We start from the raw sequence: 15602 nt of genomic DNA on the forward strand, positions 1-15602 counted from the left end.
TTCTGTGACCAAGAACTACTAAGTGGGCAATGTGAAGAGGAGAGCAGTGGAAATTTTTACCCATGTTTTTTTTTGCCTAATACCAGTTCCACATTCTTGGAGTTCCAAAAGAATAAATTTTATATTAAGTAGCCACATACTGAAGAGCAGAAAGAGCGTACCAAATGGTATAATGTTTATACAGCACAAAAGCTCCCCTGTGCTCTGCATACCAAATAGTCTTTAGTAAGTACGTATTTTGCACTTTGACAACACCACCCAATGGTGTTGGGTGAATGCGAGCTGTTTGTAGCAGCTTGGTGCTGTGCTTCAGTGCATGGGGGTGTCGTTCAACAGGATGAAAGGCCCGTGACGATTCAAGACAGTTGGAGGCTGATCCACCGAGGACTGGGGCATACCACAAGAATCTCCCAGAGCATCATGACAATTGAAGACTTTGAGACCACTGATGTAGGATATTATATTTGCACCGCTCAGAATCTCCAAGGGGAGACTACAGTTGCTACCACTGTTGAGTTCTCCTGACTTGGCAAATGAAGTATAATGAATTGATGGAAAGTTCATTTGTGTCCATGACCCGCTTTGGGGTTCTTTTGACTAATGCTTTGCCAGAGGCTGATGTCAAGTGCCAAACCCCACCCCCTGCCCTGTGAGTCAGACCCAGACATCCAAACTAAAAGGAAGTCATCCAGTCTAATAATAGAAGTGTTAACTCCTCGAACAGAGAGCATGTATTTTGATTGCTTACCTATCTACATGCATTTCTACTTTTTATAATTAAAAAAAGCATTGATATTAACAACTTTATAGCCTCGTTTCTTTTAAATGAGCAAGTTTTTGTAAAAAATACAAAATGAGCTAAGTGTTCATTTTTAGGTTGAAGTACAGCCAGAAGGACTTGTTGGCAGCAAGGTTTGGGTCACTACCCAAGATTCTATCTGATATCACAACTACAACACATGAGGATCTAAAAATGGAGTAATACATGGTTCAACTGTATCTACAATACAATACAAAGGTATCAAAAAATTACATAAACTTGCCTTTTTAAAAGCTGCTGCACTCGAAGTCCTACGATGAGTCATTCTAGAGTCGGAGTTTTTAAAAATTTAACTTTCAATATAAACTAGATTTCCAGATCAAGGAAGACTCAAGTTCATTTAGGCTTTTTTACCATCTTTAAAAATATTTAGACTTAAGCTGTTCCCATTTTCTTACCTTATTAAATAGCAGAAATTGTTAAAATCAGTCAAAATTTCTCCAACACACATAGCTGGGAATTCAGAGAAGCTTACCTCTAAGTCTAGCTCTGAGAGCCTGATTCCAGCCTGTGACTAATTCTGTCGTTGCGTTGGAAGCTCCTGGGGAGGAGACAGATGGTCACCTGGGTCTTGAGAAGGGCTAAAAACTGGGTGACACTTTGGAGGATGGAGTAGGTCAGAGGTTGCAATTCTTACATTGAATATTCCAGCATTATTTATTTGATCAAAGTAAAATACACTTTCCATCACTACAAACTGAGCACAACTACAGTTTACACATCCATATTTTCATGACGTGCCAACATTTTGCATCCTACGTGAAAAACATTTGGTTTGAAAAAAAAATCTTAAAGTTCTGTTTCGTTTCCTATCTACTCTCCTGTTGCCTCCCATTCTCTGAAGATATTTTGTATTAATTGTGTAGAAGATTGATTTCCCCCAGACACCTAAATGGTATGGAGGACAATAAGGAACAGCACAAGATGTCCCATGTGTAGGAGATGGATGGCAAACCCAACTTTGGCTAATGGCATTGAAAACAACTCAGAAGGACAAGCAGAGAGCTATTCCAGGAGGTGGCAGTGAACCCATATTCCCATTTATCAGAAGCAAACATGGAAGGTTACATACATAATAAACTGCTGGAGGTTAAAGGCTTCGGACACAATCACTAATAAAAACAACCATGCAGCATGAAGATCAGTTTGCTATTATTTAGTGTACATGTAAATGAGGACTCGAATATCCACCTCTAGTGTCCCAAATCCGTTCCTATACTACAGCGGTTATGTGTACAGCCATGGGACATGGGCAACACAGGTTAGTAAACACTGACGTGCAGGGAGAGGGAGAGGAAGCCACAGTTCTTCCTTCTACTTCCCCCTCAAAGTCTTAGAATGGGGAGAGGTAATAAGTTCAGAAAAGAAACTGAAATGCAGCTTGGAGGGAGTTGTGTATGCCCCGTTTTCCGCTCATCGACTGACCGTTCTGCTCCTTTCTCAAGGACAGAAGGATTCCTCAAAGGGTACACGGAAACTTAGCATTCTCTTCCCCAAATGTTTTACTAAATACCACATCACTGCCTTAAACAGGCTGCTCCTACTCACCAATAAGCACGGAATCCTACCTTACGTCGTTCTACTAGCTAATGGCTTATTCTTCATTCTCTCTAGGGTCTCCCAAAATTTGCACTAGGAGATCCAGGCCTAGGTTTATTTGGAAAGTGGTTTTGGCACCTTGATGATGAGCTGGCTCTGGAAAAGCATATTCCTTGTCCCAGAGAAAAGTAGGTAGGAGGTAGAAGGCTTGCTTTCGTGGCTCTGGTGAGAGGGGGGGCAGTGAGGGATGGGTGAAGAGGAGGAAGGAAGGGAGGAGAAGAGGAAGAGGGGAAATGAGGATAATGGGAGAGCAGATAGTTTCAATATGTGGGAATAGCTCAGATCAAGGTAAAAATAAGGCAGAAGCAAATCCACTGGTACTGCCCTTTTTCTTTATACAGATTTTTAGAAAAATTAGGGTTCTATATCTGCACACAGCCTGAGAAAATAGACTGTTAGGTTCACATGGGGATGTTAAAAATCTACAGGAAAAAAATCTAGTTTCAACTGACGTTGCCAAACACCAAAAGACTGCCAACAAGTTCCTCCCGAAGGATACAGAGCTGTAGAGACGTGGACGAGTCAAAGCCTTTCCTGTCATTACCGCTTCCCACGGTCAAGGGCTGAGCTGAGTTGGTGGTCGAGAATCTTAATTCAAGCGACGATCATTCCTCCTTCTATGGCTTTTGCAGAAGTGCATACACTGACTATTATTTGATTAGTACACACCCAGATATATGCAGCATTTGACTTTGAATACACAGCAAAGGAGGCAGCATCAGACACGACACTCTGTGCATCCATTTCATTCATACATCCCCAGTCAGACCAAAATAAAAATCACAAGAAGGTGTCTGTGGTGAAGAACATTATAAAGGTTATAAATCTTTATCTTAACAGGCCCCTGAGAGTTTTTTTCCCCTTATGCTTAGGTGAAAAAGGCAATGAACAAGACCCTCTTGTTCTTTAAGTGCTTTGTGCAACAGTGTCCGTGTAGATCCGTTCTGAGATCTTTGGGGAGGAGGCTCTTGGACGGGGTCCAAGTCTTCCTCCAGAGTTCCAGTCTCCTAAGAAGCCTCGGGGGTGGCGACTCTCCAGTTCCAGAGTGGTCATCACGCGTCCACTACGGTAGCGCTCGTGCCCATGAGCGTGGTTAGGGTCAGTCCCGCAGACCTGTACAAACGCTTTCAGTCTCCCAGCTTCCAGAAAGCGTCATCTGGGTGAGATGCTGGGGCTGGGGAAGGAGCCGGAGTTCCTCTGTGACTGGAAGGGGACAGCGGCGGATGTGGGGGACCTCTTGGGGCTGCACAAGTCCCCATTGTGCAGCTTCCACAGCAGCTCCTCGTTCTCCATGGACAGTCTCTTGTTGACCTTGGACTCCTTCTCTAGTGACTCCTGCAGAACGGCCTGCTCGGTGGAGAGTTGCCTTGAAGACAAAAAAAGAGCCACAAACCACGTGGATCTGAGTTCAAAGGAACTTGAAAAAATTTAAGCCCCCGAAACAATCCCTCTGGAACAAAAGGGAGTCTTGCCCAGGGCTGCTGGGAATGGGGGCCGGGCTGCTGGAGAAACGCTGAGAGTGTGAGCGTAAGCCCAAGGAAAAGTACCTTTGGGGGTGAGTTCATAGATGGGTGGGTGACCCTACCACAGCTTTTCTCCATGTCTGATGACTGTCTTATGCTTGGGGCTGTTTCCTATTGGGTCTTGTGCTGCTCCATCTCTGAAAGCATTCTCAGCGTCAGTCTGCCAGGGACCACAGTGGTCCACACCATTGGTTCCAATCCTATTGTCCACATTGTTGAACCACCCACCATGGGTGGAGTGTGGTAAGAAAGTTAACACTCGTCGTTCAAGGAAGGGAGGAGCTCAGGGAAAATAGGACCATTTTTACCTTGAAATCGCCATGTGCTTGTCCATCCGAGCTTTTAATTCCTCATTCTCCTGCTGGAATAGCTTCAATTTGTCAACCAACGCTGTGTTGTTGTCCACCTTGATGTAAACGAGAATGCCAACATTTATACATTAAAAAATAAAGCCCCTCAGGCGCCTGGGTGGCTCAGTTGGTTAAGTGACTGCCTTCGGCTCAGGTCATGATCCTGGAGTCCCGGGATCGAGTCCCGCATCGGGCTCCCTGCTCGGCAGGGAGTCTGCTTTGCCCTCCGACCCTATCCCCTCTCATGTATTCTCTCTCTCAAATAAATAAATAAAATAAAATAATAAAAAATAAAGCCCCTCATTCCCTTAAGCCCATTCCTGATACCAGCACACTTGAAGAGATTTAATTAAGGAAGGTTTAGTAGTATATCGAAATATCTGCACACGGGCATGCTGCAAAAAGAATCTAAAACAGCAAAACAGTGCATCTGGATATATAATTTTTACAAATGTCTGCCAGGCCACTGACACACCCAGGTGGTAATGGATTTGCTCCCGGTCACACTGTTTTAGAACTGCTACCCCCCCGCCCCCCCCCCCCCGAGAACTGGTGCCCCACGCCCAGGGCAACATGAATGCGCGTGTGTGTGTGCGCACACGCGCGCCTCTTTCAGTTTCAAGGTGGTAAAATGACAACAGCGGCTGGCCTGCACTTCAGCTTCCTATAGTCAAGTCTGGAGAAAAAAAATCCCCATGTTTGAAGAAAACTCATAGTAGGCCAACAGTTGACCATTCTTGGCCATGTCTACCATGGCCTTAAACGTGGTTTCCAGTTTCTCTGTAGCCTTTACCTCGGGTGGCCACACAAAGCGCCCATTCACCAAGCTCTGTGGAGCACCAATTGAGAGAAGGAGCACTCACTACACAAAGCCTCCCTCCCCAGTTCAGGGGAAGAAACATTTGTTCTCCTGCTGGAGAACTTTCAAGAAAAACAAATTGATCAGGGGAGAGATTCAAGGATAAAATCCCAGAAGACATTTAATCACTTAACATGATGAAGAGCTGATTACATCCCATTACTTTCTAAAGGTAAGATTTGATTACTTGCTGAGGTGGTGACATCACTAATCCCTGTCTCTGCAATGTATGACTCATCCACTCTGACTACGACTCTTGGTTGGGAGTCCTACTGTTCTTAAAATTTCTTATTATCCAGAAAGTGCTCAGAACAAGTCCGCCAGGTGGAAAAACTTTCCCAAAAATGAGACTGTAAGAAAAAGGGAGCCTTGGTATTTCCAGCAGTTACAAAGGAATTCGAAATAACACATGATGTGAGGCAATCTGGAATGAGAGACTGGGCAGGGATTGGCCTGATAGTATTATCTCATCCAAGGTCTCCTTTTATAGGAAACTAGCCCTTGTGTTGCCACACAGCTAACCATTGGTAGAGCTAGTTGTCATACCAAAGCTTTCGAACTGAGAAAGCCTCCTTGCTTTCTACAAGTCTTATTTTCTACAAAGGCTCTGAGCTTACGAATACAAGCATACCTCATTTTATTATATGTCACTTCCTTGTACTTTGCAGATTTTTTTTTTTAAATAAATTGAAAATCCGTGGCAACCCCATGTCAATCAAGTCTATCAGCACTATTTTTCCAATAGCATTTGTTCTCTTCAAGGTCTTTGACACATTTTGGTCATTCTGGAAATATTTCAAACTTTTTCAATATTATTACAATTGCTATGGTGACCTGTGATTAGTGATTACAACTCACTGAAAGCTCAGATAGTTAGCACTTTTAAGGTATGTGCATGGATTTTTTTTTTTTTTTGATATAATGCTATTGCACACTTAACAGACTTTTATATGCACTGGGAAACCAAGCATGTGACTCACTTTATTGCAATATTGGCATTGTGGTGGCCTAAAACCAAACCCACAATATCGTTCACTGAGGTATGCCTGTAGATAAAGTAACCATGGGTTTACCTGTTGTATCAACTCTATGCTAACTAATACCATGATACCTCTCCGGCATGGCAAGAAACAAAAATGTTTATGGGTCAACAATAACTACAATGTGTTGTTAACTTTATAGCAGAGCCTGTTCTTCATGTATATGGTATTTTGAAAAGTTTGGATGCATGAACGGCACATAGGGCAACAAATTATTAATAGGGTGATCTACATCACCAATGACTGTGAGATTAGCTGAGTTATCAGGCTTGATGGAACAGGATGACCTTTGGCAGGAACTGGTATCTATATTAGGTTAGGCCCGTTAATAAACCGTAAGAATTCTTTCCTTCCTTTAAAAGAAAAAATCACAATTGCCTGGCAATTCAAAGTGCCCATTTATCCAGATGGGGGCTTAGCCCTTACCTCCCTCCACAGTGAGGTAATGGTGTCTCTAGAAGAAAACTGAATCAAACCAAACACCAAAACACGAACAAACAAACAAAAAAGCAAACAAAGAGTGGCCTCCAGGTTTCCTGTTGTCCAGAGCCGGTTGGGGCTTGAATGAGGCACTCGGTCACTCAACAATGAATCACTCATAACTGGGGGACAAGGGACAGGCACAATGAGGCAGCTGGTACAGTCAAGGGCCAAGTACAGCAATGGCTGGGATCACTTAAGCTGCCTTGCCAAACCCTGTCCGCTTGGTGAGACTCTGGCTCCCAGCAGCCGTGCTCCACCTGAACACAGACTTCTTGGCGAACTTGTCACTGGCCGACGCTGGTGCTCTGTCCTAGAGGCCACAAACTCCACCTCATTCATATTTTTCATAATGTTTGCATTTGTCCAACCAGATTAATTTTATGAGAGCATGACTCTTCCGTCACACTCTAATTCACGAGAGAGATTAAGAATTTAGATAGCAAACTGAATTACCCTAATGTGATTCATTTACATATTCAACTGTTTGGGACATAAGACACCAGCCCAGAGTTGGTGATATATTTAAAGTACTGATTTTACATGATTTCAAAATTCTTCTTAGATGCATTAAGATTCACAGACCCTAAAACAGAAGCCTAATTTGTTTGTTGTGGCTTTTCCAAGGACCCAAATGCTGCTTTCTGTGTTCCTTGGGGGAAAAAAAAAAGTTCCAGAAGGCAGCAATAAATAAGCCTGGAGCAAACCCACAGAAGAAAATGTAGCCTCTTGTTGCCTTCTGCACATTTCTAAGCACTTGAGTAGCAGTTAAAACAACTCCACGGCTCTAGCTCAGAGCCCAGTTTCTATGCCACAGTCTTTGTTCTACTGGGTAAAACCCTGAAGAAACATACCAGTTTCTCCATTTTCATTAACTTGATGTCCTGCTGGTGGAGTTTCTCGTTCTTGATCTCCAACACGGCTTTCAGGCTTTCCAACTCTTGCTCCAGATACATGATCTGAGGGTTCTTCTGGAACAGACACAGCAGGACACAGCTCTGATTATTTAACCACACGTTGTCAAATTCTTAATAGAAAGAGTCTTTGATTAGATTTAGAAATTGGGCAAACAAATAGCTAGAGACTTCTAACCTTCTTACAGCAGCTTCAGGGGAAGAGGTGGAAAAAAAGGGTTAAGAGAACTGTAATCTCAAAGTCTTTGGTTATAAGAATGAAATAAGACATTTCATCTCTGAAAACAAACATTTCACTCATTTATCGGGAACTTAACAAGGGAAAATATTGGTCACACCAAATATTTTACTGGAAGAGGAAAAAAAACCAAAAACATTGCTTACAATACAAAACAACTCTGGCTAGAGATGAGGCCATTACAAGTCCTTTCCTGGCGTTTGGAGGGAGAAAAGGGAACTGTTCTCTGCCAACCAAGTCAGTAACTGACCAGGAATGAAAAGGCAGTGCATTTACAGGGCTCTCTGGAAAACCACCAAGTGACAACAACGCCCTGAGTCTTTGGGATTTTTATTATGAGGGGACTATATTGAGCTGTCCAGTACTTCTCTTTTATTCTGTGACACCTGACCGCTATATGGCGTACAGCACATGCACTGGAATTCTGTCCAAAACAAACACTACATAAGGGGAGACATCCTCTTAGAGCACACCCCCAGAGTGGAATCCGGACTCTTTCCTTTTTTTCTGGAAATCCAAGTGAACCATCCAAAACATATAAATCTACTGATCAGATTTAATGAGGGACTTTCTCAGACAAGCGTCAGCAGTGGTAGATCACCCAAACTATACTCCTGGGCAGTGGTTAATGTTCGGGACCAAGCCTTAGGGAAGAGCAGGGAATGGGTTCTCAGGACTACTTATTCAAAGCCCTCACTCCACAGGAGAGAGTGAGTTCCACAATGCAGGGCACTGGCTCAGGGAACATGCCAGAGCGGGAAAGGGCCGGGGCAGGCATAACACCCAAGCCTGCGAATCCAGGGCTCTTCTCCAAATTTCATAGGCCTCCAATACTCTCACCCTTTGACACAGGATCTGTTATCTTTAGGGGAAAAAAAGAAAACCATATCTCATTTTGTTAAAAGGAGACAGTATCATTTATTCTGTCCATTTTTAAGCTTTGAGCATTCACAGCCCTGTTCCCATCGCACCTCTGCCGACTTCTCTGCCTGCCTGGGCCTTCCTCAAATGCGCCCTCCCACAGCATCAGGTACACTCCCCCAGGGGGTCAGGCCTCAGGTAGCCCTGCTTTCCTCAATCTGTTTCTGTTAGTTTTCAAAAGCTGCTGCAGTTCCAGGAAGCTCTTTAAAATCTGTTCCTGGAACCACTTGTAAGGTTTACACCCTGCATGTAAGTCTAGATTTTTTTTTTTTTTTTTTTGAAATCATTGCTTTGTCTAAGAACCTTCCAGAATAAATAGCTTTGAACATTGACTATGACCTCATCTCAACTAATTGTATTCAAATGTCTAGAGGGTGTCCAAAGACATCCTCAAAAGATTTCACTGAGAGACCCAAGCACATGTACTTTTCGAGCTGGTAGATTTTAAGCAGCAAAAGAACTTTGCTTCTGCAGTCCCACGCACAAATATGTGGAAGGAAAATGGTGGTACTGAAGACAGAAACAGAAATTTTTTCTCAAAAGTAAGGTGGGGGCCAGGTGAATAAGGATACAAGTTGCAGGAGAAAGTTGAGCCTACGAGATAAATTTGTACTTTTCCAAAGTGAGGATTGCCCGTATGACATACTATTCAGACATAAACAGGAATGAGGCGCCTACACATATTACAATATGCATCAACTTTGAGAACATAAGCTGAGTGAAATCAGCCAGACACAAAAGACCAAGAGAACATGATTCCAATTATACAAAATGTCCAGAATCAGCAAATCCATGGAGACAGAAAGTGGACTGGTGATTCCCTAGGGCTGGGGGGTTTTGGGGGTTCGGGGGGGAATGGGTACAGGGTTTCTTTTTGGGGTGACAAAATGTTCTGGAAGTAGATAATGGTGACCAATGCACAACATGTGAACCACTGAATTGCACATTTAACAAAGGGTGAATGTCATGGTATGTCAATTATATCTCAATATACCAGTTAGTTTAAAAAACAAAACAAAACTATAGTCTTCACGTGAAACCCTGACCCTCATTGACAGTTTTCTTATCTGGCCGTAGTTATCAGCTTAGACCACTCACAATGTACGGGGCTTCATCTGTATGTCAGTTCTTAGGATTTCTAAAAAGCTACCAGTAAACAAAGAAGCCAGTTTAAAAATCACTCTGCAACATATGGAAGGAGTCCAAACCCGTATCATTGACCCTCACGGGCAGCTGAGCAGAAGAGAACTCCGTAGTGATGGAGAAGCATGCACAACTTACTAAATTTGCTTTCTCTCTTGATATTCTCTTTTGTTCTTCTGATTTCAACTTTTCATTTAAAGCATCATTTTCACTCTTCAGATCATCGATTTGTTTCTAAAACAAACAATGAAATGTGGAGCACAAGTTAGCAAGCAGACACCAGAAACATAGCAAATGTACACAGAAACATTACCCAAACCACACAAACCTCAGGAATGCGGATATCTGGGGCGGGGAGGAGGTGGGGGTAAGTGAGATTGACCCACCTCCAGCGATTCCTGCTTCTCTTGAAGCATATCCTCAAGTGACTTCTTTTCCATTTCATGGCTTTTCTTGATTTCTGCAAAGAAGGGATTTTTTTTGGAGGCAATGACATCCTATGAGATCACTGTATTCTACGGTTGTTAAAGCACGTAGATCTAAGAGTTGATTATGAAGCAGGAGGACTATGTTACTTTATATTTGTAAGATGCTTTTATAAGAATTAAGCTATCTGTTCTCAAATTAGCCCTATGAGAGGAGTAGGGCAGATATTTCCATTTCATGATGGAGAGCAGAGAGGCCCCCAGAGGCCAGCGGAAACAGAGCGTCCTCCTCAGGGGAGAGCGCCTCCAACAATGGCCTTCACCCCCATGCTCTGGAGTTCCTGTGTGCTTTTCCATTTGCTCTTCATGAACCAAACAGAAGTCTAAAATTAAACCCAATCCTAGCAGGAAGGAAGAAGGACAATGTTTACTAAATATCAACCCTGGGTCAGTCACTTTTCGATGTTGTCGTCTCTGACTTCACACGACAACTCTCTTTTTCTGATGAGAAAAGGCCTTTGCCAAAGGTGAGCCCGCCCGTTCTCAGCCCACGTCCACACGCTTATCTCTGGGGTGCATGGAGCTTAGCATAACAACTTCTGCTATCCTTTGCGTTCTTAAAGAAATGGCTCCTTCTTTTCCTTCTACTTCGGCCTTTCCAATCATGATAAAATAATTCTAAAAATACTCTTTCTTGACTCCAACCAGGGCCATCTCCATTTCACGACATCGTTGTAGTGCAAGAGTGTTGGTGAGCAAGTGTTGCTGAGCACCGATCCTTTACTGTGGCCAGGATACCAACTAACACTTTTAACTTCCCAGGACTTCAAGTGGTAAAGAACTACTACTACCAAAAAGGCCTTTACGTTCTTTAAAAGTTCATCCTATTTCTGAAATGGCTGGCATTTGTGACAAACTACTATTTGCATCCTAAGGGGAAAAGGGCATCTGCTAACAATGAACGATGCAAAAAGAAAGCAAAAACACTCCAAACTGAATACCACAGGGTATTCTCTGGAAGGGAAAGTTACAAATCATTTCCGTTTTAAAACATACCACGCTGTTCCATTAGACCTGATTCTATTTAAAAAAAAAAAAAAAAAAAGCATTCTTGCCTGAAAGGGAGGTTTCATAGGTTTTTTTTAGCAATTCGATTTTCTCTGAGTGGTTGGCTTCGATTTCCAACTTAGAGGTTTCATGGGCAGCATTTAAGTTGTCAAACTAGAAGAAGAAAAAAGAACAAAAAATTAAAAGTCTTGAGTAATAAGCAACAGTATTGGGAGACTTGACACATAAGCATGCATTCACGTTAAAGGCTGCCCAACACATGGAAAGAACAGGCCAAGCTGGATCTGCCCCTCCCAATTCTCCAGTCTGTTCCCCCTCAGGAACACCAACACACAGGTTCTCCACGGTTCACTGATACCAACGGCCCATCATAAGGAATGAGGCTATGTTTCACAGTGACAGGACCACGTACAATCCACGCCTGTCACATTGGTCTTTATATCCTCAATCCCTAGCTCATGCCAGGCATACAGTAGGCACTCAACAAATACTTACTAAATGGAGAACTGATTTTAAAAGGAAGCAAGAAAATTAAAAATAAGCTTATGACATACTATTACATGAAAAATATGGATTATTGTCATTTTAAAAAAGAAGAAATGCAAACCAATCATTTAGCAGTGTAACATCAAAATGCTCACAAAGGGATTACTTCCAGGTAGTACGATAAAGTTTTTTTTTTTCCCCTTAACTTTTCTTTGTTTTTTCTCCCTTTTTTCACTCTTACTTGATCGTAGAAAAAAATTAATTGAAAAACCCCTTTTCACCTATTTAAATAAAGAGAAGTTCAAAGGAAGTTCCTCATTAAACAATTAGAATTTAAATAAATAGCCATGACCAAGAACATGCTCAGGCTCCAAAGCACAAACCTGCTCTTGCAACTGAGTTTTATACTTCTCTGCTTCTTCAATGTAAATATTCTGGAACTTTTCACACTCCCCGGTGTAAAATTCTTTAAGCCGATTCTCTAGCTCTGATAGATCAGTCTGGTGCTGCTGGTTTAGCTTCTGGACAAATCCTTCATAAGCTATTTGCAACTCATTCCTGGCTTTTTCTAATTTCTCACAGGTAGATGAAGCAGTGACTGAAAAGAGATAAAAAAGGGAAAAGATATTTCATCTGCGAAATTCCTAAATTCATCACATTCACGCATAACTGTGATGATTCTGGAAATATTAACACAGTACTCTCAGAGTACTTCGTTCTCTCTTGACCAGATTTTCAAATGTAATGGTATAAAAATGAACAATAAATAGGAACAAGAGGAAATGGTCGCTGGCAGCAAAATAAAACCTCCCAAACCAAAACAAACAAACAAAAAACCAACAACAAACAAAACAAAACCAACCAAACAAAAAAAACCAAAACAAAACAAAACAAAAAAAACGAAAAACAAAAAACAAAACCCCCCCACACAACCACCTAGCAAGAAGTAACAGAAGTACTTGAGAAAAACCAGGTTTCCAAGGGAGGATCACCCTTTTGTGTGTTGACCAATCAGTGCAGGGGCCATAAGGAGAGAAGGCTCTGATTGGCCGAGGCGTCTCTAAGGATGGCCAGCCAGTAGGGAGAAGCTAAGACACAGAGGGAACAGGGAAGATCAGAAAGAAGAAATAAATGGATTTTAAGCTTCGTCTTAATTTGAGCTGATTTCAAAAATACAGTAATAAAAACAAAGTATTAGAATATGTTGAAGCAACCAGAGCATACCAACTTTAGGGAAAAAAAAACATTTTAAAAGCTACAATATATCAAAAGGTGATTATTTTTAAAGGCAAAGTGATCTGAAAGGCATAATTTAAAATCGGAGCATCTTACTCTTCACCACCACTACTGAAAACACATAATGATTAATAATACATCGCAGAACTTGCACATAAATGCATACCCACCCACACTATAATATATCCTGGAAGATCCCTGTAATTTCTCAGGAAGCTTGACTTTTGCCTTTTCCAGCCTTCCTTCACTGACATTCAGAACAGGTGAAATGAGTGATACTCTGTCAGGAGGATGCATGTTCTCAATATCCTCAAGTGCCCATGGACTAATATAAAATGAGTACTGGTAAGTCAGTTGTGAATCCTTACCTCTCTTTTGGTAAGGAATATATATTTCTGCAGTTGTAGAAGGAATAAGAGTTTTAGGGCAAAGAAAAGGAGAGTTTAGCTTAATGATCATTCTACTTAAGTAATGTGAGATTGGCTGGTTCCTGGGATGAATTTCCAACAATGAGGTAGACTTGTTTTCTTGGGAATATGCCATGTGGTAGTAGAAATATTAGTCACATGTCCCCTATTGGGATTCTTTCAGAGGCAAAATGGACTATATTGAATAATGACAAGAATAGTGTCTGCTAAAGAGAACCATTAAAATTCAAATAAATCCACAAATATTTATTAAAGGGGAAAGGAACATAAAAAAAAAAACAAAACCTATTAGGGCGCCTGGGTGGCTCAGTTGGTTAAGCGACTGCCTTCGGCTCAGGTCATGATCCTGGAGTCCCGGGATCGAGTCCCGCATCGGGCTCCCTGCTCGGCAGGGAGTCTGCTTCTCCCTCTGACCCTCCCCCCTCTCATGTGTTCTCTCTCATTCTCTCTCTCTCAAATAAATAAATAAAATCTTTAAAAAAAAAACAACCTATTAGTCAGTGACTGGTGAAGAATGGGGGCTCCCTACACAGTATCCAACCCTTCCAGAAGTCCTGTGAGAACCTTATTACTAAATGAACAAGGAAACCAACAGAGGGTAAATCATTTGCCTATAAGCACATAGCTAAGTAAGTGGCAGAAGACTGGATTGTGGTAAGCAGTCTGGATTCTGACGATCTGCATCCAAAGCCTGGGCTTCTCCCACCCCACCCAGCTGTCTTTTGGGCCAGAAACTGGTGAGAAACAACATGGAGCCTCTCCTTGGGAGGCTCATTGTCTAAGTGAGAAGACAAGACCTATACTTTTGAGGAGAACAATACAGGGCAGTCCCTAAGGGTCCAATAAATGGCACTCAAAGTAGTTGACATCCAGCGAGTATGGTATGGAAGGTTCAGTCTGCAGATTAAGACAAACTTTTTTTTTTTTTAATTGTGGCAAAATATATACAAGATAAAATTTACCATTTTCCATCATTTTCAAGCGTACGGTTCTGTGGCATTAAGCGCATTCACAGTTGTGCAAACATTACTGCCATCTAGCTCCAGAACTTTTTCTCCCCCAAAACTCAAACTCCCTATTAATTAAACAGTAACTCCTCAATCCCTCTTCCGTCCTCCTCCCCTGGCAATCACCACTGCTACCTTTTCTCTGTGAATCTGACTCTTCTAAGTACCTCCTATAAATGGAACCATACTGAATTTGTCCTTTTGTGCCTGGCTTATTTCACTCAGCATCAGGTCTTCAAGGTTCATACATGTTGTAGTGGGTGGGAGAACTCCCTTCCTTGTAAAACTGGATAATATTCAATTGTATGTATAGACCACATTTTGTTACTGATTCATCTGTCAATGGACATTTTGTTTATCGATTCATCTGTCAAAGGACACTTGGGTTGCCTCCTACCTCTTAGCTACTGTGAATGCTACTGTTATAAACATGGGTGCACAAACATCTGTTTTTTTTTTTTTCAGTTCTTTTTGAGTATATACCTGGAAATGGAACTGCTGGATCTAATGGTAATTCTGTTATTATCTGAGGAACCACCGTACTGTGTTGCATAATGCCTACACCATTTTATGTTCCCACCAGCAGTGCACAATGGTTCCAATTTCTCCACATTTTCACCAAAACTAATTTTCTTTTTTTCTAAGCCAGCCTAGTGGGTGTGAAATGGCATCTCACTGTGGTTTTGATCTGGTCAGCAGTTTTTTAAAATTGAGCCATACAAAAATGCCATTCTGATACTGAGAGTGACAACTATTCTACCACAAGCCAATGGTGGGAGACCGCACGGTGTGCCCTGGGAACTAGAACATTCACAAGGCAGAACAATGGGAAATAGACCTAAAAAGGTAGATGGAGGCCAGATTATAGCAATCATCAAATTCAGTCCTGTGGAACTAAATTTTAGAAGTTAATTTCTTTTCTTTAAAAGAATTTAGTGAAAGATAATGACTATGCTGACGGTCATGCAACACTTCTTACTTTTCCTTTTTATTGTACTGATTATTTACCAAAGGTGCAAAAAAAAAAAAAAAAGATTCAAGTAGGCAAATGTTAGGGATACCTGG

The 15602-nt window shown here is 41.8% G+C and overlaps 2 protein-coding genes across 6 annotated transcripts in view; one reads left to right on the forward strand and one right to left on the reverse strand.

Moving 5' to 3' along the window:
• The window catches only part of PDGFRL (platelet derived growth factor receptor like), a 61024-nt gene extending 60222 nt beyond the window's left edge, over nt 1-802 (forward strand). The window contains exon 6 of the mRNA XM_045879724.3: nt 337-802. Coding sequence (XP_045735680.2) covers nt 337-525 — 189 coding nt within the window. The 3' untranslated portion in view covers nt 526-802. The remainder of the gene's footprint in view (nt 1-336) is intronic.
• A 656-nt stretch (nt 803-1458) lies between these two features.
• Nucleotides 1459-15602, reverse strand: part of MTUS1 (microtubule associated scaffold protein 1) — a 167632-nt gene continuing 153488 nt past the window's right edge. For 4 of the 5 annotated variants that reach the window (XM_064585619.1, XM_064585617.1, XM_064585620.1 and 1 more), the window contains 7 exons: nt 12250-12464; nt 11428-11533; nt 10274-10347; nt 10026-10121; nt 7526-7642; nt 4251-4348; nt 1459-3785 (listed from right to left, as the gene is read on the reverse strand). In XM_064585619.1, coding sequence (XP_064441689.1) covers nt 3572-3785; nt 4251-4348; nt 7526-7642; nt 10026-10121; nt 10274-10347; nt 11428-11533; nt 12250-12464 — 920 coding nt within the window. In that variant the 3' untranslated portion in view covers nt 1459-3571. The remainder of the gene's footprint in view (nt 3786-4250; nt 4349-7525; nt 7643-10025; nt 10122-10273; nt 10348-11427; nt 11534-12249; nt 12465-15602) is intronic. The other variant, XM_064585618.1, reaches the window with a different exon arrangement.

Source organism: Mirounga angustirostris, unplaced genomic scaffold, assembly GCF_029215605.1.
Source record: "Mirounga angustirostris isolate CCGP_5_RB_7025 unplaced genomic scaffold, mMirAng1.0.hap1 SCAF_2, whole genome shotgun sequence".
NCBI lineage: Eukaryota > Metazoa > Chordata > Mammalia > Carnivora > Phocidae > Mirounga > Mirounga angustirostris.